Raw genomic sequence first — 26,618 nt, 5'->3', positions numbered from 1 at the left:
ACGTAAAAGGAAAAACGTGCCACCAGCAACACCTACTACGAAATCCTTGGTCCATCCCTGGATATATGGTTCTTATTCTTTCCGATGTTTCTTATTTCTTAAGTATATTTCTTTAGTATAATTGTTTGTTCTTTTATGTTCTTCTTGTTATTTTTTGGTTTATGTTTTCTATCTACAAAGTTCTTTTGTGATTAACTTTTTTTTAGATAATTGTTTCCGGAAATGTGGTATTAGAGTCTATTTGTTCTTCAAAGTCTAGTTATCCCTTTACAAAGTTAATTGAATGTCGTCGATGTTAGTAACAAAAGTAATAATAAATCAAGAGACAGAAAAGTACTCCAAAAGGCACGTTAGTTATTACCAAAGTATTTTAGATTAAAATCAAAAGCCAGAAACATAGAAGTATAGAACTACGTAAGTTTAAAAGGCCCAAGAATCGATTACATTGGGCCAATTAAATGTTTAAAATGGATGTATTCGAAATCAGATGGATAGATAAGTTAACCGAGAAAAACCCGACCCGGTTACCGATTCAAACTTATAAAACCAAAACATAATTTTCTGAAACCATGCGATCCTTCCACCTTCACTCGCTATTCAATCATCGTCTTCTTCCTCCGAGAAATCAGTGGCTCTACCGGAAGATTTCAACGCCGGTTCTTCACCTTGCTCTTCTTCATCTTCATCATCATCATCATCATCTTCGTCTTCAATTGTTTGTGGCGCTACACCTCTATGGTCCTCTTCATCATCGTCTATTTCCTCCTCTTTTTCTAATTCCTCTGGCAAAATAACGTCTTCCGGCTCCGCATCATCTTCATCATATGGTGATTCGATGTTATGTGGTGCAGGAGCTTTTTCTGATCCTTCAATGGTGGGAGATCCGAGTGTTGTTTCTTCCGAAAGTTTGGTGAACTCTTCTACCTGTGCAGCATCAACCTATAGGTATTTCCATTACATAAAAATCAAATTGCAATATCATTAATTGATTGCTCGTATTAGAATGATGTTCTTTTGACATTTGATCTACGTATCATAATAAAGGAGTATGCAATTAGCGATTGTTATACAATTTTTCACAAAAATCACCTGTGAATTATCGCATGAACAAATATCTGACTTAGAACGATGAACAACTATTGTATATAGTATTTTCCGGATCTAATTATGCTAACATAACGTTAAAATTCAATCATATTTATCATGAGAAGAGGAAATTAACAAGATGTATATCATTTTAAACATATTTAATTGGTTATAATGTAAACAAATTAACATGATACAAGAACGAAGACATGTCTGCAACAGTTAAGAGGGAGAAAAACCTGAGCAGCGGCCATGTAGCTACTGAGATGATGAATTAGTGAAGCACAAGTAGAGGGATTGAACAAAACTAGTACAGTTTGCAATGATAGTATTGGGTAGAGAATGACGGCATATTAATAAGCAAAAAGGCATGGTATGGTGTAGGTGTAGGGTGGGTGGGTAGGAAGAAGCAAAGGAATAATTGGAAGGGGGAAACATGGGTAAACTGATAAAGATGCCCGGTTGCTATTGTCTCAATTAGTATCTATTAGACTGTATTTGTTACGCGAACAGGACTGAACAAGTTTTCAGGAGTTATTTTCAATTATAAGAACGATAAGGGCATTCATGTCTTTTGCACAAGCATGATTTTCAAATGCACACCAAACACAGCACACAACAATGGGGTTCATGTTTTTTTTCTTAACTACTGGTTAGTGGTTAGTGGTTAGCAGTTAGTATCACCCAAGCTATAACATTTTTTTGCATGATAAACGCAAATCCTTACTTTTTTTTTTTTTTTGACATTGAGCATGTTTGCAACTACTTAAAAAAAAATAAAAAAAAATAAAATAAAAACATGAATGGGGACATGAACACAATTTTTTATATTTTTGCCGTTAATTAAACAAAGTTTGATGATAGCAATAGCTTCATCTCCAAAACAAAATGGCAGTATTCTTTTGGAGATATAGTTGTTATGCTTTAGAGAACAAGATCTGCATTATGAAGACAAAGAATCAATTCCCTTCCACTTGTCAGTGTGTTATTGGCTTAGTTTTGCCTGAAGGTAGATGGTGTAATATGGGAGATGGGTCGTTTGGAGTATTATTGAAGGCTTAAGTTAAGATGCTTTGATGCTTGAAACCATTTGCGAAAGTTAGATGCAAAAGGATGTATGTGCTTGTCTTTTAGGAGGGCATTTCATTTGCCTTCTTTATGGTATTCCATGATTCCATCAACTTCAACTTGTGGCCTTCTAGCAAGGGCAATATAGACGTTTGTTCATGCTCCTTGAGCAAGTACTAGAGTGACATTAATTAGTCTAGAGTTGAATGTTATATGGACCGAGAAATTGATGTATGTGTATTTATGTTTTTGCAATTAACCCTAGTTAATTTTCCTAGGCAATATATTTACTATATCATTGGCAATCATGTGCATTATGGTGGTTTACCAAGAACAATTATCAAACACCGTGATTGGTCCATATGGTTTCATTTTCTTATATGGTTGGTCCTTAACCCAAAGAAAATTTCTATTTTACTTTTTTTGTTTTATTTTTTATTTTTTAGGGTTAATGTCATAAAAACCCTCAAGTTTTCAAGGTTTTGTCGGTTTTGCCCAAAGTTGAATTTATGTCCGTTTTTACCCTAACATTTTCGAAAAAAATGTTCGGTTTTACCCTTTTACCGGTGATAACAGGTTTCCAGGTTACCATTATATTAAATTCGCAAAAAAAACCCTTAAGTTTACCATTTTTTTGCGTTTTTACCATTAAGTTTATAATTTTTTTTACACTTTTACCCTAAGTATTTTTTTTCATAATATACGTATTCATGTAGAAAAATCGTATTTATATACGAAAAAATGTTTAATCATTTAAAAAGATAAATAATATTTTTAGAATTATGAATACATGTTTTATAGATATAGTTTTTAGAAGTATAAATACATATTTTTACATTTTTATATATTAATATGTATCTATACTTCTAAAAATATATTTATACTTTAAAAAAAACATATATCAAAATACATATTTACACTTCTAAAAATATATGTATATACTTATATAAACATGTTTATGATTGAACAAGTTTTTTTTATTGATATGTATATTTTTAAATACATAAAAATACGTATTTGTAATTCTAAAAACATATTAATTTGTTTTTTTACATCTTAAATGGTTTATCCAAGAAAAAAAACATATATACACACACACACACATATATATATATATATATATATATATAAATAACATTAAAAAATGTAAATACAATATTTAATTAAATTTTTTTTCGTATATAAATATGATTTTTCTGCATGAATACGTATAATATGAAAAAAAATACATAGGGTAAAAGTGTAAAAAAATTATAAACTTAAGGGTAAAAACGTAAAAAAACTGTAAACTTAAGGGTTTTTTGCGAAGTTAATATGATGGTAACCTGTTATCACCGGTAAAAGGGTAAAACCGAACAATTTTTGGAAAATGTTAGGGTAAAAACGGATATAAAATTCAACTTTGGGCAAAAACGACAAAACCCTGAAAACTTGAGGGTTTTTATGATATTAGCCCTATTTTTTATATATGTTATTTATATTAATATTAAGTTATAAATCCCCACCATACTCACCCTCACCCCACCTCCACCCACCCATTCCCTTCTTCTGTTTCACTCCACCACCACCGGACAATCCTGATTCCATTAGATTCATGTAATTTTTAAACCATCATTGTAACGCCCGGTTCCCGGTACGTATCTTTATTATAAATTTTTGCATTTTTACATAGGGACTCGTCGAGTAGATGCGAAGGATTGGACGCGGGTGGAAAAGTCTACTCGTCGAGTCGGAATCCCCGACTCGACAAGTAGACCTGTCTGGATGAAACCCTAAATTTGAGGGTTTGCACCCTATTTAAACGCGCTAACTCGCCTCCCATACAGCCCCCATCATCTCCCTTAGTCCAGAACGCCCTAACTTGTGTCCCTTGAGCTTTGTTGAGTGTGTGAGCCATTTGTGAGAGTGTTTGTGTGATTTCAAAGCTAGAAGAAGAAGAAGAAGGAGCTAGAATGTTCAAGGAAGCAGTAGATCCAAGGTTCAAGCTACATTTCCAGCCCCTTAAAGGTATAAAGTTGCTTCCTTGACTTTCCTATTGCTAGATCTCTCCATGTTTGAGTTTAGGGCCATCTCTTAGCAATTTTGTGAACCTTTTTTAGTATGGCGTATGATCTGAAGTTGTAACTTCAGATCCAGATCCCTTTTATCCCCTTTAGCCATAAAGTTCACGAATTTATTATGCTTTAACCCTTCCCTTTGGCCTAGACTTCATTTTAGACTAGGAAATGGTGTTTTTGGCTCATGATACCTTGCATGCACGTAAAGTTTGTAACTTTACGTGTAATATGGACCCTAGGAGGTCAGATCTACGTTTTAGATGTGTTAAGCCCGACTGAAAGTGGCTGTATGGATTTGGACATTGAGGGACTCGACGAGTCGCTCATACGACTCGGCGAGTTGGGTCGCAGTTTCCCCAATCTCTTCTGATATTGAGCAACTTGTTGAGTTTTGAAGAGAACTCAGCAAGTTGGGCTCGTTTGTGGACTTGAAGATCATGGAACTCGGCGAGTTCAAGAACAAACTCGGCGAGTTCAAGGCAACATCCCAACTTATATGAAGAAGAACTCGACGAGTCAAGGACTAAACGCTTCAACTTGTATGAAGAAGGACTCGACGAGTTCATGGACGAGCTCGGCGAGTCAAGAACAAAAACGTCCCGATTATGTATGAAGGTGAACTCGACGAGTTCTTAAAAGACTCGACGAATAGGATTGAAGTTCCATGATTTTGGTGGATTATGGAACTCGACGAGTTCGTGGACCAACTCGGCGAGTTGAGTCAACCAGATGTTGACTTTGACCAAAAGTTGACTTTGACCAGGGGGTTGACCTTGACTTTGACTTTGACCTGAGTAGACCCTTGAAAGGGTTACGGGTATGAAATGGTAATTAAGGAAGGTTGTTATGTGTAGGAGTTGAGGAGATTTGATCCCAGCACCGAGGACAGTTCGGTTACTGCACGACATCGAGGTGAGTTACCTTCCAGTAGGGGTGGGTCTACGGCCACAATGTCGGCCCACTAGTAGGATTTGTTTGTCAGGTAATTGTCTTTGTGATAATTACCTAGGTTTGCCACTATCTGATATGTTCTATATGCTCGTATGTTATGACGTTAGGTGATAGTGGTAGTAGGGGAATAGTCCCCATGTTCCGGTTGTAAGGACCGAAGGGGGTAGGTCGGGCACCCCGGTATCCCTAACAGTATGATTATGTTATGTTATTACGTGGTAGTAGTACGGGTGAAATAGTCCCCGTAACCGGTTGAGATAAATCGGAGGGGTAGGTCAGACACCCCGGTATGTCTGACAGGGGTATGTTAGGCACCCCGGTATGCCTAGCAGGGTAGGTCGGGCACCCAGATATGCCTGGCAGTATGTTTGTAGTATGCTATGTGGTATCATGGGGGAACTCACTAAGCTTTGTGCTTATAGTTTTCAGTTTTGTTTCAGGTACCTTTCCGTCGAAGGGGAAGGAGCCGGCACGGTAGTAGCGCATCACACACACAGGATTTCCGCATTATGAGATTTTTGGGATTGTACTCTGACATTATTACTATTTTTATGATATGGGTTTGAGACATGTGATTATGGTTTTATGAAATGATATGAATCGATGATGTTTTCAGTAAACTGTTTTACAAGTTACTTAATTAAAAACACATTTTTTTTGTTCTTGGAAATTTGGATGTTACAAGTTGGTATCAGAGCCTTGGTTTGAGGGATTCGGACACACCTTCGGGGGTGTCTGGACTCAAATTGAGGGTTTGAAAGATTTTTTACAAGAAAATAGTTTTTCTAAAAATTAAAATGAGGAGTTTTGAGAAAGAACAAGGTGTGTGATGCGTGCGATCAGCCGAGCTCAAGTAAGTTTTCCCCAAGATACCCATACATGTTATGTTACGATATGATATGATTATGAGAACTGCATGCTAGATTAGGGCTAAGGATCTAGGAATGATGCCTTCTATGCCTATTGTTTTTGTATGAGAACTGAATGCTAGATTAGGGCTAAGGATCTAGGGAGATGCATTATGTGCCTGCTATATGTGCTTATTGAGTTACATGCTAGAATTGATTAGTTAGTAATATGATGGCTTGAATAGGATATGTTTGGTATGGTTACTCAATGCCCGAATGTTGCTTGCTCTGTGCTTTTAGGGGTGCTAGTTATCTTTAGCTAACTAGTAAACGAATACGTTAAGTTACATATTGCGAGGACTAAATAATTCTAGAAGGTTAAGTCTAGCCCTATTGTGCAGCTCTTGTTTGAGTCCAACCGTTGTAGGGTAGGACCTCTCATTCGAAGAATTATCTGGTCTTAGTGATATGTAATGGTATTCGCGAGCTAGTTAGGTAAAGGTAGCAGTAATTCCTTATGCAGCTGATGGCGGAGAGTAGGTCGGAGAGTTACCTAGGGTAAGCCTAGGATGAGTTTAGTGCAGTAAACAGTAGTAGTAAGAGGGACTTGGTAAAGTCAAGGCAATCCTTGAGGAAAGTACGGATAGATGTGGAAGGTAGTATGGGCCCGTACTACTGAAAGCAGAGGATCCGTACTCGAGTCGAGGAGGGCCGAGATAGAACCAGGAAACTTGTAGTATGTGATACCTCTCGAGGTTATGTACGACCCTGACGATTATGTGTTTTGTTTTAGAATGGTGGTGATTACGCGACACGGAGGGGGAGGTTCAGGGTCGGGATCAGGATCAGATTCAGGATCGGGTGTCGAGCCAGTTGACGAGAGCCTACGTGAGTTCATTGCTTCTGAGATCACGAGGGGCATCCTTGAGTCGACCCCTGTGATTTTCGGGTCGATCAAGGAAGGGATTATCGAGCTGATGGAGGATCGCCTCAGGGCATTTCGGAGTGACATGGTTGCCAGTCAGTCAAGGACACGCACACTCTCCTTCAAGGAATTCAGGTGATGTCGTGCGCCAGACTTCCACGGGGTGAAGGACCCCATTGTCGCCAGGAGGTGGATCGCAGACGTGGAGTCTGCTCAGTTGACGAGCTTCTGCCCTGAGGGGTCGAAGGTCCGGTATGCTGCAGGATGTTTGAGGGACCGAGCTCGAGATTGGTGGGAGGCGGTCAGTGATTCCTTGGGAGCCCCAGCCATTGAGGCTATGACATGGTCGGATTTTGTGACCAGGTTTAGGGCTGAGTTTGCGCCGGCTGTGGAGCTTCAGCAGCTGGCCAGAGAGTTTCCTGATATGAGGCAGACGACAGAGACGGCGACGGAGATTACCGCCAAGTTTAGAGAGAGGGCCTTATTGGTACCTCAGTATGTAGGGGACGAGGAGATGCGGAAGACCCGCTATCATGACATGTTGAGAGCTGATATTCGGAAACATGTCAGCTACTCGGCATGCCCGACATTGGATGACATGATTGAGAGGGAGAGGGAGAGGGAGATTGACATTGAGCACCTCTGGAAGAGGAAGGCGGAGACTGAGCAGGGTACTATGGTTTCGGGGAAGAAACCCAAGGGGTTCGACTCTAGGTCGAAGGGTCATCAGGGCCAGAGCCGCTGCGGGAAGTGCGGCAAGCCACATGAGGGGGTTTGTAGACTAGGGTCATCGGGTTGCTACAAGTACGGCAAGACTGGGCACTTGGGCAAGGATTGTATGGCTCCTACACCTATCTTCCAGACATCAGACCTGATTTGCTTTCATTGCAATCAAAAGGGCCATAAAAAGGCCAACTGCTCGAGATTGACAGCAGCAGCGCCAGTGGCGGCGTCAACTCCAGTGACCCTGTGGATTACGGATGGCCGATAGGGCAAGACAGATGCTCAGGTGGTGAGGAGCCGAGCCTTCCAGCTGACCGCCGAGGAGACGCGTGCCGCACCTGATGTGGTGGCGGGTATTTTTTCTTCTCCCTAACTCTTATTTCATGTCTATTATGATATTTATGTGTTGTATTCATGTTTTATACTTAGGATCGTTCCATGTGAACGGCATCGCAGTTCAGGTGTTATTCAATTCGGGGGCTACCCGATCATTTGTTTCTCTCGCGCTTAGCAAGAGGTTTTCTGAGCCTTCGGGCATATTGGATTGCCCTTTAGAGGTCGAGATTGCTGACGACCGATCAGTACGGGCATCAAAAGTTTTCAGAGATTGTGTTTTGAGACTGTATGAGGAGCGCTACCTAGTAGACTTGGTTCCCATTCCGTTGCTTGGGAACAAGGTTATCATAGGCATGTACTGGTTGAGCCCTAATGGGGCGGTGATCGACTGTGCACAGCTGCTGGTGCGTATCAGGACCCCAAGTGGGTGAGAGCTGGTGATTCAGGGCGAGAGGCCACAGCGAGGACCAGCTTTGTGCTCAGCAGCGAGGGCTAGGCGCTACCTTCAGCAGGGTTGCGCAGGGTACGTCGCCTATGTTATGGATACCCGGGAAGCGGGTAAGGCGGCGGTGAGTGATGTGTCAGTGGTACAAGAGTACCCGGACGTATTTCCAAAGGAGCTGCCTGGGATACCTCTGGAGAGGCAGGTGGAGTTCCGGATCGACCTAGTCCCCGGTGCGGCTCCGATAGCCAAGGCACCATATCGGTTGGCTCCTCTTGAGATGCAGGAGCTGTCTACACAGCTGCAGGAGCTGTTAGACAAGGGATTCATTAGACCTAGCAGTTCACCCTGGGGAGCCCCGATCCTGTTTGTGAAGAAGAAGGACGGGACGCATCGGATGTGTATAGATTATCAGGAGGTGAACAAGTTAACGGTGAAGAACCGTTACCCACTCCCGAGGATTGATGATCTCTTCGATCAGCTACAGGGGGCATCTTGGGTTTCCATCGAACGAAGTAACGTTGCATCCCGATAGTGAAGGTCCACTAAAATGCCAAGCGGGACCCTGAATTCACTTGGAAGCGCAAGGATTCAATAAAACAGAAGTACCCTCTTCTTTTCTAAATTCACGATTGTACTTTATTCTTGAATTTCGGGACGAAATTCCCTCTAACGGGGGGATGATGTGACAACCCGAAACTTCTTCCGTTATCCTTACCCAGTTTCTGTTAATAAAAATTGGTTTTTATTAAATTTCGTCAAATTTCTTAGTTTGAGAAAGACCTTAAGTTTTAAATAAATAATATGTATTTTATACGATTCGGAATAAACTGGGAATCACGCGAAAACTTGAAACTTCCTCGAAAATCACCGAGTTCACGGTCAGGACGAGTTTACGACCGTAAACTCGTGAAGAACGTAAACCCGTTTACGGTCAGGTGGACTCCCCTTCTTCTGACCGAGAACTCTACCCTATATATAGAGTATTTGGCCTTCATTTCACACTTTAAACACTACAAAGGCTTTCTCTCTCTACTCTCTCTCTCTACCTTCATCGAGTTCAAGCTATCTTCAAGAATCCTCAAGAACACGGTTGTGTTTTGGACCGAAAACACCCCCATTTGCCTCCAAATCGTAAGTACCATCCTCCTTTACATCTATCTAGTTACAATCCTTCATTTTGGACTTAAGATCATCACTCTTTGCATGAACAAAAGAGTTTACGGTCCTATGAATCTTCATAGACCGTAAACCCTTATAAAGGGTATTCTTATAGCCTTTACCCTTCCTAAGGCTAAGCATGGTCCCTAGAATTCGATGCCTTTGAATGAAGCCCTTGAAAAACCATCATTTGTGCAAGATTGATGAGTTTACGGTTGTATCTCCTTAGACCGTACACCCTTCAATGACCGTAAACCCATGGACCGTGAACCCATGGACCCGTAAACCTATGGACCGTAAACCTTATGACCGTAAGGTCATTAGACCGTGAACTCCATGACCGTAAGGTCATTGGACCGTAAACACTAAAACCGTAAACACGAAGACCGTGAACACTTGGACCGTGAACTCCAATGGTCATACCTCTTTGACCGTAAACTCTATAGGGTGGCCATATACCCTAGTTATGCAATCATATGTGATTGTATCCCATAAATCTTAGAGTTTCCTAGCCATTAAGGGTGTTACCCTTCTTATTTAGTCTTCTATACACTAAATTCATACACATACATGTCTATATGTGTCTATTAGGATCGTTGTGTGCTCAAGGTTTCACCTGACACTCTGCACTCCTCTTCCAACCACACGTCAGAACCACTCACTACAGGTGAGTTCATACCCCTACATTTTCCGTGTTTTTAATGTTTTCAGGGGGGGGAATACAAGCCAAACTCAAAGTATTTTATTAAGTTTTAAACTTATTAATACAATCCAACGATTTCTACGTTTAATGACATATTCAGATATTTTATCCCTTTTGTAATATGTTAAGCATAAGGGAAATTGTTATTTTGGAAATCTCACTACATAGCTTTCAAAAAGGTTTTACAAAACATTTTCCATAACAACACTAGTAAACTATAATGGGTATAGTTTGGGATAACCCTCTAGGCAGTTTCTACCAAATCAGATTTCATGGATGAATATATGTAAACTATGGCTGATTTAGTTTATGTTATATGTTTTCTCAGAAGTATAAAGTACATTTATTCAAGGATGATTACTGTTTTATACTGTTTCTCGCTAGTAAACTAGATTATACAGAATTGTGAGCCTCTACTTCAATACAGTACCCATTAGTGTACTGAACTAAATCCTATCATAGTATAGCCAGAGTCTCCTGGAGGGAGAGCGTGAGATTTGTGAATAGATCTATTCGGGACTGACAATCCCACACCTGAACTGCTAGTTATAGTTAGGCGGGCACGCCTGTGGTGGACAAATGTCATTTAGCATAAACGCCTGAAGAACGTTATAAAGGTCTCTAGGTCATATCAAGTATGGTTATACGACTCACAAATAAGTATAAACTAACCTTGGTTTACGGACTCTAATCTTCATTTGTTTTATTTTGAGTAATAAAACTACTTTTATATATGCTATTAGTAATCGGGGATTTCTAAACTGGCATCTCTACCTCTAGGACAGATAACCTGCTTTTAGGGAAAATATAGGATTTTCCCAGGATAACACCGGCATTTCTAAAACTGATAGTTTATTTTCTACTAATGGACGTTCGTATTTATTCCATGACTCCTTGGATTGTGCGTATTTAGTACGAACCGGGAAGTCATGGAAGGAATGGGTTTTTTAAACATGCTTTTATAAGAAAATATATGATTTTCTTGAGAAACACTCTTCAAAAGAATCAAAGAACATTTTTCCATCGAAACTAAATGCTTATGAACTCACCATCTTTATGCTGATATTCTTTCAAAACTGCTTGTATTCTCAGGGAATTAGTAGACAGGTACTTCCAGGAGTTGGAGAAATCGGAGCGTTAGAGTCACGCCTTTTTATTTACTTTTGATATGAACGAAATTATGTATTAAGACAAATGTAAACCTTTTTCATATATGTATTCAATGTTTGGTTGTGTTTACTATGCTTGCTATGATACAATTGTTGTGATACTACACATGACGTCAACCACCCCCGACCGTTTCCGCCGTTCCGGTTTGGGGGTGTGACAGTGGAGGATTTTGTATTATACTCTGATGCGTCCATTTCGGGTTTGGGCGCAGTATTGATGCAGAGAGGGCACGTCATCGCCTACACCTCGAGGCAGCTGAAGCCTCACGAGGCAAACTACCCGACACATGATTTGGAGTTGGGGGCGGTCGTCATCGCCTACGCCTCGAGGCAGCTGAAGCCTCACAAGCCGAATCTGAACATGAGGCAGCGTCGGTGGCTAGATGTGGTGAAGGATTACGACTGTGAGATCCTTTACCACCCGGGGAAGGCCAATGTGGTGGCCGATGCTCTTAGCCGCAAGGTGGCCCCGATCAGAGATATCTTCCTGCGGATGAAAGTAGTGACCCCGCTTCTGGAGCAGATCCGAGAGGCTCAACATTAGGCTATGAAGGAGGAACATCGGAAGAGCGAGTGTATTGTGGGTCAGGTTTCCTCCTTCGACTATGATAGCCGAGGGTTGTTGACACTACACCGTAGAGTGTGGGTTCCATATCATGGAGGGGTGCGCCATGTTTTGATGGCGCACAAATCCAGATTCTTGATTCATCTCGGGGCGACGAATATGTACAGAGATCTTCGTACTGATTACTGGTGGCCCTGCATGAAGCGTGATGTAGCCTGGTACGTTGATAGATGCCTGACCTGAAGGAAGGTCAAGGCCGAGAACCAGAGGCCTCACGGCAAGACGCAGCCATTGGATATCCCTATATGGAAATGAGAAGATATTACCATGGATTTCATCACAAAGCTTCCCAGGACCGCATGAGGAGTGGATTCGATTTGGGTTATCGTGGATTAGTTTACCAAGAGTGCCCATTTCATACCGATCCAGGAGAGCATCTCGGCCGAGAAGTTGGCCGATATCTACATCCGAGAGGTAGTAGCTCGACACGGGGTGTCAGTCTTCGTGATTTCTGACAGAGACGTGCGGTTCACTTCCAGATTCTGGAAGAAGTTTCACGACGAGTTGGGCACTTGTCTGCACTTTAACACCGCTTTTCACCCGCAGACGGATGGTCAGAGCGAGCGGACCATCCATACTTTTGAGGATATGATGCGGGCATGTGTTTTAGACTTTGGTGGTAGCTGGGATACCTACCTCCCCTTGGCAGAGTTTTCCTACAATAATAGCTACCACACGAACATCGACCGTCCTCCCTTCGAGATGTTGTACGGGAGGAAGTACAGGACCCCGATTTGTTGGGGTGAGGTTGGGCAGAGAGCCATGGGGAGTACCGAAGTGGTACTCAAGACGACGGAGAGGATGCAGCAGGTCCGGAGCAGGCTTCAGACTGCTCAGAGTCGGAAGAAAAGTTATGCAGACAAGCGTTGTTCGAACCTGGAGTTCCAGCTCGGGGATATGGTTCTCCTGAAGGTGTCACCTTGGAAGGGTGTCATCCGGTTCAGGAAGCGGGGCAAGTTAGGCCCCAGGTACATCGGTCCTTTCAGTAGGTTGACCTTGACTTTGACTTTGACCAAAAGTTGACTTTAACTTTGAATTTGACTTTGACTTTGACCAAAAGTTGACTTTGACCAAGGGGTTGACCTTGACTTTGAATTTGACCTGAGTTGACCCTTGAAAGGGTTACAAGTATGAAATGGTAATTAAGGAAGGTTGTTATGTGTAGGAGTTGAGGAGATTTGATCCCAGCACCGAGGACAGTTCAGTTACTGCACGACATCGAGGTGAGTTACCTTCCAGTAGGGGTGGGTCTACGGCCACAATGTAGGCCTACTAGTAGGATTTGTTTGTCAGGTAATTGTCTTTGTGATAATTACCTAGGTTTGCCACTATCTGATATGTTCTATATGCTCGTATGTTATGACGTTAGGTGATAGTGGTAGTAGGGGGAATAGCCCCCATGTTCCGGTTGTAAGGACCGAAGGGGGTAGGTTGGGCACCCCGGTATATCTGACAATATGATTATGTTATGTTATTATGTGGTAGTAGTAGGGGTGAAATAGTCCCCGTAACCGGTTGAGATAAATTGGAGGGGTAGGTCGGACACCCCGGTATGTCTGACAGGGGTATGTTAGGCACCCCGGTATGCCTAGCAGGGTAGGTCGGGCACCCAGATATGCCTGGCAGTATGTTTGTAGTATGCTATGTGGTATCATGGGGGAACTCACTAAGCTTTGTGCTTACAGTTTTCAGTTTTGTTTCATGTACCTCTTCGTCGAAGGGGAAAGAGTCGACACGGTAGTAGCGCATCATACACACAGGATTTCTGCGTTATGAGATTCTTGGCATTGTACTCTGACATTATTACTATTTTTATGATATGGGTTTGAGACAAGTGATTATGGTTTTATGAAATGATATGAATCGATGATGTTTTCAGTAAACTGTTTTACAAGTTACTTAATTAAAAACAATTTTTTTTTTGGTCTTGGAAATTGGGATGTTACAATCATACAAGAACTATTATATTTTTTTGATATTATAAAGTTGTATCATAAGCTTAAAAAATACCTTACAAGATCAAAAGGGTGTGAATCAGAAATGCACATAGTTCTTACACCACTATCATGAAGATCAAGAAGATGTGAATCAAAAATACACTTAGTCATACAATCCCCGAATCCATCATAAGATTTGCATAATCAAAATCTAATGGAGCAACAAAGTATAAAACTTGCTTGAAATAAATAATAAAAAAATCTGAACTACATTAAAAAAAAAATTGAACCCGAAATCCCACATCTGACATCAAATCGAAACCTAAGGTGGGGCATTATGGAGGAGTCTGGTGGTGCATCGATCTTGGGCTCCATTGATCTAGATTTTGCCATCGGTAAGTTGAGAGGCTAGGTTTTGTCGCGGGCGATTGAGGGGAAAGGGTATGGCAGTGGTGTGGTGATTATGTAAGGTTGAAGGGATGCATCACACGTTTGGTGGTGGCATGAGCACATGTAGAATAATTGTGGTGTCTCCCTTTTGGAGTCATTTCGGACATCGCTAGGACTCTGTTGCTATGATGTTGCAACAATTTGTGATTGGAAAAACGGTAATAGATACTTGTTTTGACAAGTTGACTTCACTACAGCTCGCCTCACACATCTCTTTCATTTTCTTTAAAATTGTTGGAAATGGGTTAAGACCGAACAACCAGTGGGTTGAAATCGAAAAACCCACCCAATAGGTTTCAAAATCTAAAAAACGAACTTTTCGATTTGGGTTCGGTTTTACCCCAAAAGTGACTCATGCTCAGCCCTATGTTCTAAGAGTAATTAGATAAAATTGAACTAGATTGATTGGTTCAAATCTGTTTCTTATTATCTCTTAGATGTAATTGTTTTTACTAGTTTATTGCTAGTTTTATATAAAAACTTCGTCGTTCAAAAAGTACGTAAACTAGTTCATAGACGTGTAGAATGTTCATTGTAGATATCATTATAAAGTCAAGTAAGTTCATTTTTGCTGCACCACTATTTGATGCTACTCCCTTCACTATTCTCAGACTCTTTTGAAAACTGCTACACGTTAAACCAAGTTGCAATTAGTAGCGGACCTAAATCAAAATCAAAATATCAGAGGTAGCACATGTAAATTTTATGGGTAGCACACCGAAAAAATTACACTACATCAAAAAAAATTCAAAAAATTTCAACAACTAAAAATTTGAAAGTTAAGACGGGCTACCCCAAGCTCCTTAGTAGATCCGCCTCTGGTCGCAATGCTCGTGACCGGTGCTCGGATGCATATCAATGCTTTGATAACGTGGTTGGTTTGTGAGGATCCAACCCAAAACTCCTGGATTATGTTACATACATCAGCCATGTATTTTTATTTTTTTATTTTTTTGCCTTTTGTTAAAAAAGAAAATTGCAATCTTAACACCATATTATGAAGGTCATGTAATCGGCCCAACATTGGTCCATAAAATGCCCAGTACGACTCTGACCCTTATTTAATTTTATTCGCTTCTTTAGTTTATCAAAAAACCCAACAGCCCACTAACAAAAATTGTTATTCAATTTCAACCTTCTGCCCAACTTTATGTAGTCGATCTATTCTGTATTCAGGTTCTTAGAACTTACAGTAATGGGCTTAAGAATAGTTTTACCCGTCGAATTTGGTTTCATTCTTTCATATGCGAGTGATTTAATTAAACAATCTAGTAAAATGCAACTTTGACCAATAAAGTGGTCTGTAAAAAGAATATATATATATATATATATATATATATATATATATATATATATATATATATATATATATATATATATATATATATATATATATGGTTAGGTTCATGTGAGACGCCCTAATTTTGTGAGACCGTGAGACGCAATCCTAGTCACTCATTTAATAGATAAAACAAAAACATTTTTAAATGCAAAATAATTGAAAATTTTCGAAAAAAAAAATTTCCAATATTATTTTTGAAATATATATTTTCCAAAAAAAAATAAAAAAAATACCAAAAAAAAAATAAAAAAAAATAAAAATACATTTTTTTACATATTCTAGTAGAATATTAGAATATTCTACATATCTGGCAAATCTAGTTGAATATTCTAACATTCTAAAAATCACATTAGAATATGTACAGTGTAATATTCTATTAGAATATTTCACGTATTTTTCAAAAAAAAAACGGTAATTTTTTTTTTATTTTTTTATTTTTTTTAGGTAAATAAAGTTCCGAAAATAATAATTAAAAAAATAATTTTTGGATTTTTCCTTTTATTTTGCATTTTAAAATCACGGTCTCATAAAATTAGCATGGTCTCAAATGAACCTGAACATATATATATATATATATATATATATATATATATATATATATATATATATATATATATATATATATATATATATATATATATATAGGGGAGGGCTCATGCGAAAACACATATATTTTGTGAAAATGAAAAGAGCCTATTAGGATTTGACACCTCACCCACATATAATTTTTAAATTATAAATTTACAAGAAGGTTAAAAGGGTATAATTGTAATTTTAAAAACTTCCTGATTTGTAACTTCTATAATCGGTTATATCAATCTAAGAAACGGTAAGTTGGTTTTTTTCTACATAATTATATGTGCATTAGTTATGTCTATTACGATTCCTACATAAAAACTATTTAATTATGTTGAAATTATCCTTTTCCGTTTAATCATAAATTTTTACAAATTTGACTTCTTAAATCTTTACTTTTTGCTTCCATTTTGCTAGCTCGATCTTAATCTTTTCAAATACTTATTAGAATATCATTTCTTTATATAACACTTAACTTCAACATAATTTCAAAGAATATAACACCAAATTTGATTTATCCAATGAAATTTTACATTTTCGATGATAGGAATAAATAACAATACAAAAGGCCATTCTTTCATGGTTAACACAAATTAAAAAAAAATTATAAAAAAAATAAACACAGTAAATAAATATATATTAGCAAAGGCCCCATCATGCATTAACCAGTCCAGCCTGCAACAATTGCATAGAGATCCTCATCACCATTTACTTCCTCAAGATTTCCATGATGTACTCAGCATAAAGATCCCTACAACCAAGACAAAATCAACATTTTTATCAACAGTTAATCAATCATGCCATAAATAAAAATTATAAATATACATAATCACTAGGTTCAGTTTGGAATCTTCTTGGATATGGGATTTTATCACCTCCAAGTGATGGCCTAATATAGTGATTTCCCATATCCGGATTTCCCAAATCGTTATAAACATCCTAATCATAGATTCGATCTGATAGCTTTCTGATTCCATCTCCATCGCCTCTTAAATCTTTAAGGTCATTTTGTCTTAAAGACTTTAATCTTAATGGAGTTTCATTAGGCAGATATGGCTGCAAATAGGAAAAAAGAATGTTATAGTTTTGATCAATGAAAGCGAAAGCTTGGAATCCAAATTGGGTATCTTTTTAAGACCAGTAATATTCAAATTATGATAAATCATCGGATGGAAATTTAAGGTTCGACTTTGAAAGTTTGAATCTTGACATTTTTGATTCGGATGGAAATTGGATTCTTTTGTTGCTGGTTTTTTCAATTTGAATAATAACGAGCTAAATAATCAAGATTTAAATAGGAATGTATGTGGGAAAAGTGTTGAATTTACCTGACTAGAGAAGAAAATTTTGGGTTTTCAATGATCTTTGGTGGATTGAACCCAAGAATTACAAGGGAAATGAACAGGACCACATGCAAATCCTTCAATGGTAATAGTCTCCAAGAAGAACTAACTTTGGTGTTTATTGGTAATGGCGATTGCTCCAGGTGTTCCAAATTCTGAACCCACCAATATATCAGCGGTGTAATTAACCCTTTCGGTTTTTAGATTTGATTTCTTTGACCAATCGTTAATCGCAACTTCTTTGCTTTTCTTTGGAGCTCTTGTTTCTTCAAGATCAAATATTGAAACAAAAGAAGATTAGAAAGTTAATAAGGCAATCTAGTAAGAGAGAATGAAAAACCAATTTGAGAGCATTCTTTCTTAATCATTTTGGCGATGATTTGTAATGATAAGATTCTTAGAGGCATTTCATCGAACAGTTGGCTTACTTGGATCAATATGGTTGTTGTAAAGCTATAAAACAACAGTTCTCCCGATTTGATCAGTCAAAGCATCTATTTTCTTGACAACTGTCTCGGTAAAATCCCCCTTCCTCTTGTTACTAACAGTCAACATAGCTCTCACCTTAAACGTGACCGACTTTTCAATTCTCACAATTTTAACCAAATCTTCACTGATGGCCGCCACCACCCCAGACTCGTTGTTCTAACACCTTTCTTCAATCGACTTGACCTCGACCTCGACCTCGTTCTATCAAGCAGAAACCTAATACTAACAGGGTTTACAGAAAATTGAACCCGATTCTGGTGACCTAGAAATGGTGATTTATCCACCATAGAATAGCTCGTGATGTCCTTTACAAGTGCCATCTTAATTCTAGTTTATTCTGGATGAAACTGAAATGAGTTTTCTTAATCAACAAAGACAAATAGGGAAAAACAGAGTTTGGTGGATATGAAAGAATATGCTTTGGGGCGCCAACATATATATACACACAAAGGAATGAGAAAAGTGGAGATGATAACGAAATCACCGACCAGTCATTTCCCCATCCGGATTTCCCAAATCGTTACAAACATCCTAATCATAGATTTGATCCGAAGACCTTCTGATGGAGTTTCACTAGACAGATATGGCTGCAGATATGAAAAAAAATGATGGGGCTGATTAATAAAATCGAAAGCATGAAAAGTGAATCGTGATTATACTTGCTTTTATAAAAATATTACAAATATTGCTTATAGTTCTTATAAATCACGACAAAGTCCTGCCCAATTCTCTCTTCAATAACAGGTATAATCATTTCAAGCATCCAATTCGCAGGATTGTACGCTAAGATCCCATTCATACCGTGCGATACTCATATACACCAAAAAAGAAAACATTTTTATTATTTTCTAAAAGTCAATTTACCAATTTCACATAATCAAAGCAGTGAGGGAGAAAGAACGAAGAAAGAAGAGAACCATAGAAGAGAATTAGAACCGTAGAAAAAACTGGTGGTGCCGAAAACGAAGAAAAAACTAAAAAGAGAACCATAGAAGAGAATTAGAACTGTAGAGAGAACTGGTGGTGCCGACAGACGGCGGTAGCAAGCGACGGTAGTGAACGTCGACTATAGCCAGCGGCGGTCGCTTGGACTATAGTCGCGAAGGGCGGTGGAGCAGGACAATGTCGTTTAACGCATCACGAATGAAGGCTTTCGTTTGATTTCAGAAGCCATGATTGGAGACGGTGCATTGGTCGAAGGGGTCTAGCGGTGGTGGAAGACTGGAAGTGGAGACTAACTTTGAAGACCGACGATAAATAGAGGTGTCATTTGATTTCACTTTTCATAATTAACTCCGTTCAATCAGGAACATGGCACAGTTACATTCTTTGTAACCGTATATAAAAAATAAAATTTACCAATTTCTCCCTAGTTCTATTATGTAATCAATATTTAATTTTAAATTATTTGTAATAAATAAACACACGTGGCACATTTTGATAGGTTCTTTCATTTTCACAAATTATTTATATTTTCGCCAGAACCTACTTCTATATATATATATATATATATATATATATATATATATATATATATATATATATATATATATATATATAGGAGTAGGATCAGTTAAGAACACCAAAAAGGTTGAGAACGCGAGAACACATCTGGGCCACTTAAATATTCAAATCTAAGGCTATTATCAAACGGGTAATTTATGTTGATTCTAAAACTATCGGTAGTAAAGTGTAACTTTTAAAATGGCATAAGGGTATAACAGTAATTGAAACTTTAGGTCAATCCTATAATTTCTCATTACCATTCTTATTTCCATTAAAGAATGTCGTTTCCCTATTCATTCCCCTATCAAACGATTTTTGTAGCCCTAATCGGACCTGCAAGCTGCTGTGAAGATAAAGACTATTGATGGAGTCGCTTTGTTTCTCTACTCATCCAGAAAGCACCCCATTTCTCCTTCGTCTTCGATCTTCAACAATCCATTTACCTCTCACCAATCTGCAACGCCGCCGCCTCCTTCTGCTGCCCTAGCCCCAACAACGCAAGCTTCGCCGAAGATGGTGCAGCGACGTCGACTTCCCCGACCATTGAGGCGTCTCAGAAGAGACGAGGATCTGAGACGAGGAGACGGGAGTGGATTCGAAGCATGAAACACAATTTGAGGTAATTTGGTTGAAGGAAATCGAGATACAGAGGGAATAAATCGAACACACATGGGTGTATATCAATTCTCCTGTTCTAAATCTACAATCGATGATTTTTTTGAGGTTAATGGTCTTCATCGTGTGTATATCAATTATCATGAATCGATTTTTGTTAATTTTAATCCAAGATCATATTTTTTTCATCAATTTTCTCGTTCCTGTTCTTATAGTCAATTTGATTTCATGATTATTAATTTGATTCGTCTCGAACATGAAAATTTCTGATGATCTGTGAGTGAAATCGATCTTTGAAGAATCGATTTGGTGTTTGCTTGAATGCTAATCTCGAAGTCTGGTGATGAACGGACGAACCAATCGGATGTGAAGACTGAATCGCTTTGCTGGGATTATCGAATTCTTGGTTGTTTATAGTGATTCTGATTTTGATCGAAATTAATTTGATGACTGGTTCGCAATCACTAAATGGGTTTTACATTCGGGGCTTAAGACACCGGTTAATTCGCAATCTGTGATAAAGCTGAGTCGGAATGGTTGAGATTATTCTACATAGTCAAAACCATAAAAGTCAAAATCGACTTATGTAAACGAAGAACAGCGGGTTGTTGATTTGGTTGTGGAGGGCGTATTTGACATTGGGTTCATTGGCTTTGTATCTGGAACGATTGGGTTGTTTGATGAAATGCGTGAGAGAGGTATTTATTTGTGAATAGCAGGGTATTCATTTGTTAATAACAATGTATTCATTTGTAAATAGCAGTGTAATCATGTGTGAATGGGAGTATTTATTTATGATTAGATGTATTTTTTTATTCATTTGTGAATACCAGGGTATTCATTTGTTAATAACAATGTATTCATTTGTAAATAGCAGTGTAATCATGTGTGAATAAGTGTATTTATTTATTATTAAAGGTATTCTTTTATGAAGAAATTATAATTTTTACACCCCTTTATTTTCGGTTGATTAAAAGAGAGGTGGATTACTTGTAAATTGATATGTATTCATTTGTGATTGTAGTAGTATTAGTTTTTTTGAAAAAAAAAATCGTTTATGAATACAAATGTATTGATTTGGGGTTGGATTTCTATTAATTTTTTCGAAAAAAAAACGTGAAATACGAGAAAAAAAATATTTTTTAAGAAAAAAAAATTAAATTTTTTTAGTTTAAAATTTTTTTTTTTTTGATAAAAATCTTTTTTATATTTCATTAATAAGAAAAATAAAAAATCAAAGTATTTCCTTCTTTTTTGGTAACTGATCCTAAATTTAAGGGAATTTGATTGATTTTATTTTATTTTAATTTAATTAAAATATACAATTACTAATATGACCTTATATATTGATTGGTCCAGAACTGTTCTCGCGTTCTCAACCTTTTAGGTGTTCTCATTTGATCATTCCCCTATATATATATATATATATATATATATATATATATATATATATATATATATATATATATATATATATATATATATATATATATATATATCTTTATCTTTACTATATTATTAAACAAATTGCCTCTTTCTTGAAAATTAAGAGGTACAATATGTATTACCTCATGTACAATAATATTAAGCATATAACCAATCATATACGTATTATGTAACACCCAGAATCAGAAAGGCCAAGAAAGGAAAGGAAAACCCTAAGTCAAAGGGGTCAACTCGTCGAGTCCAGGGAAGAACTCGACGAGTCGGAGCGGGATCCGGGTACAAGATTAAGTGACCGACTCGACGAGTCGGAGAGTGGACTCGGCGAGTCAGGTCTGGGTTAGGAAGCCCTAATTCCGGGACTTGGTGCCCTATTTAAGCATCTTATTCTCTTCCCTAGGGTTCATTGCAGCCTCTCTCGTCCAGAACCCCAAAACCCTAGCCACCAACTTCATTTTTGGAGCTTTTGGTAAGATTAAGGTCCATTGGAGTGGATTTTGAAGGCTTGGGAGAAAGGAGCAAGGAAGGAAGTATAGATCCAGCCTTCACATCGAGTTGGCAACTGTTAGAAGGTAAAAAGTCTGGACCTTGAGCTTTCAATTGATAAATCCCCTTTCTAGCTTGCTTTTGGTCACATTTGGATCATTTCCAAGGTTAAACCGAGTATTAAACCCTTAAGGATGGTTTGGACAGCAGATCTGGACACTCTTGAGCTTTAGAAGCTCAAAGTAGTTGGCTTTATTCAGCAAAGGTCCCATTTCATGACCTAGGTCTTCTTTGAAGCTTGGATTAAGTGTTTTAGCCCCATAACACCTTGCATGCACGTAAAGTTAGCAACTTTACGTGCAATGCTAGCGTAAGGAGTCCAGATCTATGAGTTGGAGGTGTTGGGATGGTATGTAATTGACAAAATTGAGATGCCACAAGATGGACTCGGCGAGTCAGTTCATGGACTCGGCGAGTCGGGTCGCAAACCCAAACCCTTCTGTTTGTGCTTCGGATCAGTGAGTAGAGTTAGTAAAGGATTCAGCCAGGGTGGGTCCGTTATGGACATGAAGATCATGGTACTCGACGAGTTCGAAGAGGAACTTGGCGAGTCCAAGACAATCTTCTTAGTTATGAAGATGAACTCGACGAGTTGTTCATACAACTCGACAAGTCATGGTCTAGACATTCATACGATGATGATGAACTCGACGAGTTCAAGGATGAACTCGGCGAGTCGAGTCAACTGGAAGTTGACTCTGACCGTTGACTTTGACCTTGAGAAGGACCTTGACCAGAGTTGACCTAGTTGACTTCTGGAGGACAGTTAGGCTAATTGTTATTGTTGGTATTGGTAGCTCGGGGAGCTAGAGGAGCAGCGGTTCAGAGAGTCGTCGGACAGCAGCCAAAGGGTTATCAGCAGTTCGAGGTGAGTTTCCCTTTGTGTGAATGGGTCTACGTCCACAATGCCGGCCCATATAGTTATGAGTAGGAAGACCCGGGGGTTAGCCATAGGCACAATATGCTAGTATGGCATTCGGGACTAAGGTCCAATGTTAGCGGGCGGGTGCCCAAGGAATGGTTTGTATGATAGTTATACTTGTTGTCTGTGTGATACATGTATGTGCCTGGTAGGGAGGTGAGTGTGGGCGAGGTCCCGTATCTCACCAATAGCAGAGTGTGGACGGTGTTCCATACCTCATTAGCAGCAGAGTAGGGGCGAGGCCCAAGTTAGGATCAGAGTGAGTGTGGGATGGGCCCGTATCTCACTATCAGTAGGAGCGTGGACAGGGTTCCATGATTCACCAGTAGCAGGACAGGGGCGAGGCCCAAGATAGGCGAGGGTGGACGGTGTTCCATACCTCATTAGCAGCAGAGCAGGGGCGAGGCCCAAGAAAAGCGAGGCCTTAGCATAGTAATCTAGTAGAGTATGTTAGTTATGTGTTGTGATATGATTGTATGCTAGTATATGTTAGCGGGCGGGGCCTAAGGAAAACAGATATGTACGCCGAGCGAGGCTCGAAGCCTGGCGGGGCCTGGTGACGGACAAGGTCCGATAGCGGGCAAGGCCCACTGCAGCGGGCGGGAGCCCAGTATGTTGTTATGTGCTCAGTATTATGTATGGCATGTATGGATCAGTAGATATGTACGGTATGCGGTAGGTTGGGGAACTCACTAAGCTTCGTGCTTACGGTTTTCAGTTTTGGTTTCAGGTATTCAGTTTTCAGAAGAGGAGCTCGGGAGGATTGCAGTGCACACACCATGACAAGTTAGCCTGGGATGTTTACTCTGACAATTAAACAAGTGTTTTGGAAATGAAACTATGATTTGTCATATAAACCCTTTTAGTATGTTTGAATGTATTAACGCTATGAATTAGTAATGTTTTTAAAAGAAATTTTTAGACCCGATTTTTGGGATGTTACATATTAACACTACAGGGTACGCGGTATTACCTTACCCTAATCTCCTAAACACACAAAAACCGCCATCAAACCAATTCTCATCCGTCTCCACCAAAGATGTAGTCCACCTTTTTCGTAACCATAGAAAACTTAGATCAACCACGATCAATCAAGATTCTCGGGGAAGTTAAGGAAGATCATCAAGAAAGAAAAGAGAAAATCACAGATCAGAAAATTGAAATCCTCTTCTTTCCATATCCTTCCAAATCGCTTCAGAATCGATCCATACTCACCAAAGCAAACCAAATCTCTATCGTCTATCTCATCTCTACCGTCTCTCTCTTGGCGGCGTTGCTGATCTCTTCGGTGCGCATGGTGGCGAGCGTCCACCACTACCTCCTTTGCACAAATACCTGATCCACGTCACCTGCCAAGCTTCCGCCTATGTCGTCGGAGTAGCCGGATGGGCCACCGGACTGAAACTCGGCAGCGACTCCGTGGGAATCGAATACAACACTCACCGCAACATCCGGAATCGCACTTTTTTCCCTAGGAACCATTCAGGTATGCAAAATTCGATCATATTTTTCATAATTTCTTGTCGATCTTGTGTAAAATTGAAATTGATGTTAACAATTTTTAAGAATATATATTCTTACTTTCATAAATCGATCATAATTAGTACCGTTAGTAATCTAAATTCAGGCTTTTGTTGGTGTTGTTTCCAATCTGGACAAGGGTTAGCCATCAACCGGTGTGAAGCTTTTGTTTGACATATTTTCTATCTGCCTATTGGTTTAGTGTTGGTATTTTTCATTTCCTGTGAACAACCTGGTTTCTGTGGTCGAAATTGACAATTCTCAACTGAAGTACAAGTTTAATTCCATGATACGTGGCTTTCTTGATTTTTGTAGCTATTAAAACCAAATCCATGGTCTGAGGTAAAAACAAATCTTTTTTTTTAGATTGTGGTAAATACTTTGCTTCAATGTGGAGAAACATTTATTTGATTTTTGCCTTTTGGATGTTTACTCGAGTATTTATCAAATATGTGTTTCGGGTTGTGGTTTTCAGGCATTTGACCCTTTTAGAGCTCTCTGGTATCAAAGAAAGGTTGGGTTTTTTTTCAAGTTTTTCTTCCTCTCGCCACTACAAGGCCACATCTCTTTCTTCTCTCTTCTTCTCTCGATCCACATAAGTAAGTAAACAACCTATGGATCTGGTTTGCTTTTTTTTTAAGTTTTTCTTATTTGTTGCACAGCATCTCTATTTACCTTTATCAAACTTATTTTACTCTATATATTTAGGATTTATCTATTTCTTTTGTATTTTTTTTCTTATGATTCAGACACATTCAGTGTATTTGTACTAAAAGATGATGTTCTTGATCCAAAAAAACATGTAATTGTTACTGAGGAGTAGAGAGGTTATATTGTTTGTTTTAACTTTGGTTATACATGTATTTGCTAAATTCAGAAAATAGGAACATACAACAGACTATGAAGTTACAATTTAGAAGTATAATTAAGGCAATGGGTATCATGACTGTTTATATTTGAACTTTTTTTAATCTCTATTAATAGAAATCTATACATTTATAAGTCTTTTCTGTTTTTGTTTTCTATTTTTGGAATGTCGCTTTGGAGTAGGCAAACTTGATGCTGTTGGGCACCAAAGGATGTTGGTTCAACAGATGAACTGGGACCAGATCCCAAAAATGTGTTGCTGAATTTACAAATGGAACATCAGGTAGAATATTGTTTCTATAATTTTACTAAATAGAAAAGAACCATCATTAAAGAATAGTGAATCTGATTGTTACTTTTGTATTTCACCAGGGTGTTTTAGGAGATGCTAAAGATATTAAAGGTTCAAATGTGTAAGAAGAGCATATGTAAGTATGATTTTATATCTTGCTTTTTTTGGATGACATATTGCTATAATAAGATCTTTTAAAGTAAAATGCCTGAAAACCATTGAAAATCAGAATGGCATAATATAAAGTACGATTCTATTAAGGTTATTGATTAAGAAATCTAAGGATTTAAGATTAAGAAATCTAAGGATTTAAGTATAATTTTTAAGTAATAATTCTAAATGAAAGTTACATAAAAACTACTCCTCCTTTGTTTTTTTGTAGTTGGCCAAGTGAAACACCAAGACCCCTACCCCCCCACACACACACACACAACTAAAAAAAACTTGTGTGGAAATAATGCAAGCCAGATAGATAACAAGTCTGGGATGCTGAAAAATATGAAAATTAGGAAAATAGAAAAGATTGGATCTTTTGGATCGGCATCAAATACTGATAGAAAAAGGAAGAGCAAAAGAAAAAGAAGGGGATGAAACCATTGTAGGAAACGAACAAAATGATGGGAAGAACGAGAATTTGAGATTCCATTCTTGGTTCAAGTGTTGCTATATGAATCA

General features: G+C 38.5%; 1 protein-coding gene and 1 pseudogene across 1 annotated transcript; both read right to left on the bottom strand.

Annotated features, from left to right (window-relative positions):
- Positions 1-354: 354 nt before the first annotated feature.
- Positions 355-1,451, bottom strand: LOC145134145 (uncharacterized). The gene is made up of 2 exons (XM_079069043.1): positions 1,326-1,451; positions 355-939 (listed from the first exon to the last, which is right to left on the bottom strand). Exons 1-2 carry the CDS (start codon positions 1,338-1,340, stop codon positions 598-600), a joined length of 357 nt encoding a protein of 118 aa, XP_078925169.1. The 5' UTR covers positions 1,341-1,451; the 3' UTR covers positions 355-597.
- Positions 1,452-17,338: 15,887 nt separating this feature from the next.
- Positions 17,339-20,281, bottom strand: LOC145131183 (lipoxygenase 1, chloroplastic-like; annotated as a pseudogene).
- Positions 20,282-26,618: the final 6,337 nt, after the last annotated feature.

The sequence above is a fragment of the Lactuca virosa genome, chromosome 8 (genome assembly GCF_052849685.1).
Source record: "Lactuca virosa cultivar CGN04683 chromosome 8, Lactuca_virosa_CGN04683_v6, whole genome shotgun sequence".
NCBI classification, from domain to species: Eukaryota; Viridiplantae; Streptophyta; class Magnoliopsida; order Asterales; family Asteraceae; genus Lactuca; species Lactuca virosa.
Note: the sequence above shows the minus strand (reverse complement) of the source record. Positions and strands in the feature narration are given on the sequence as shown.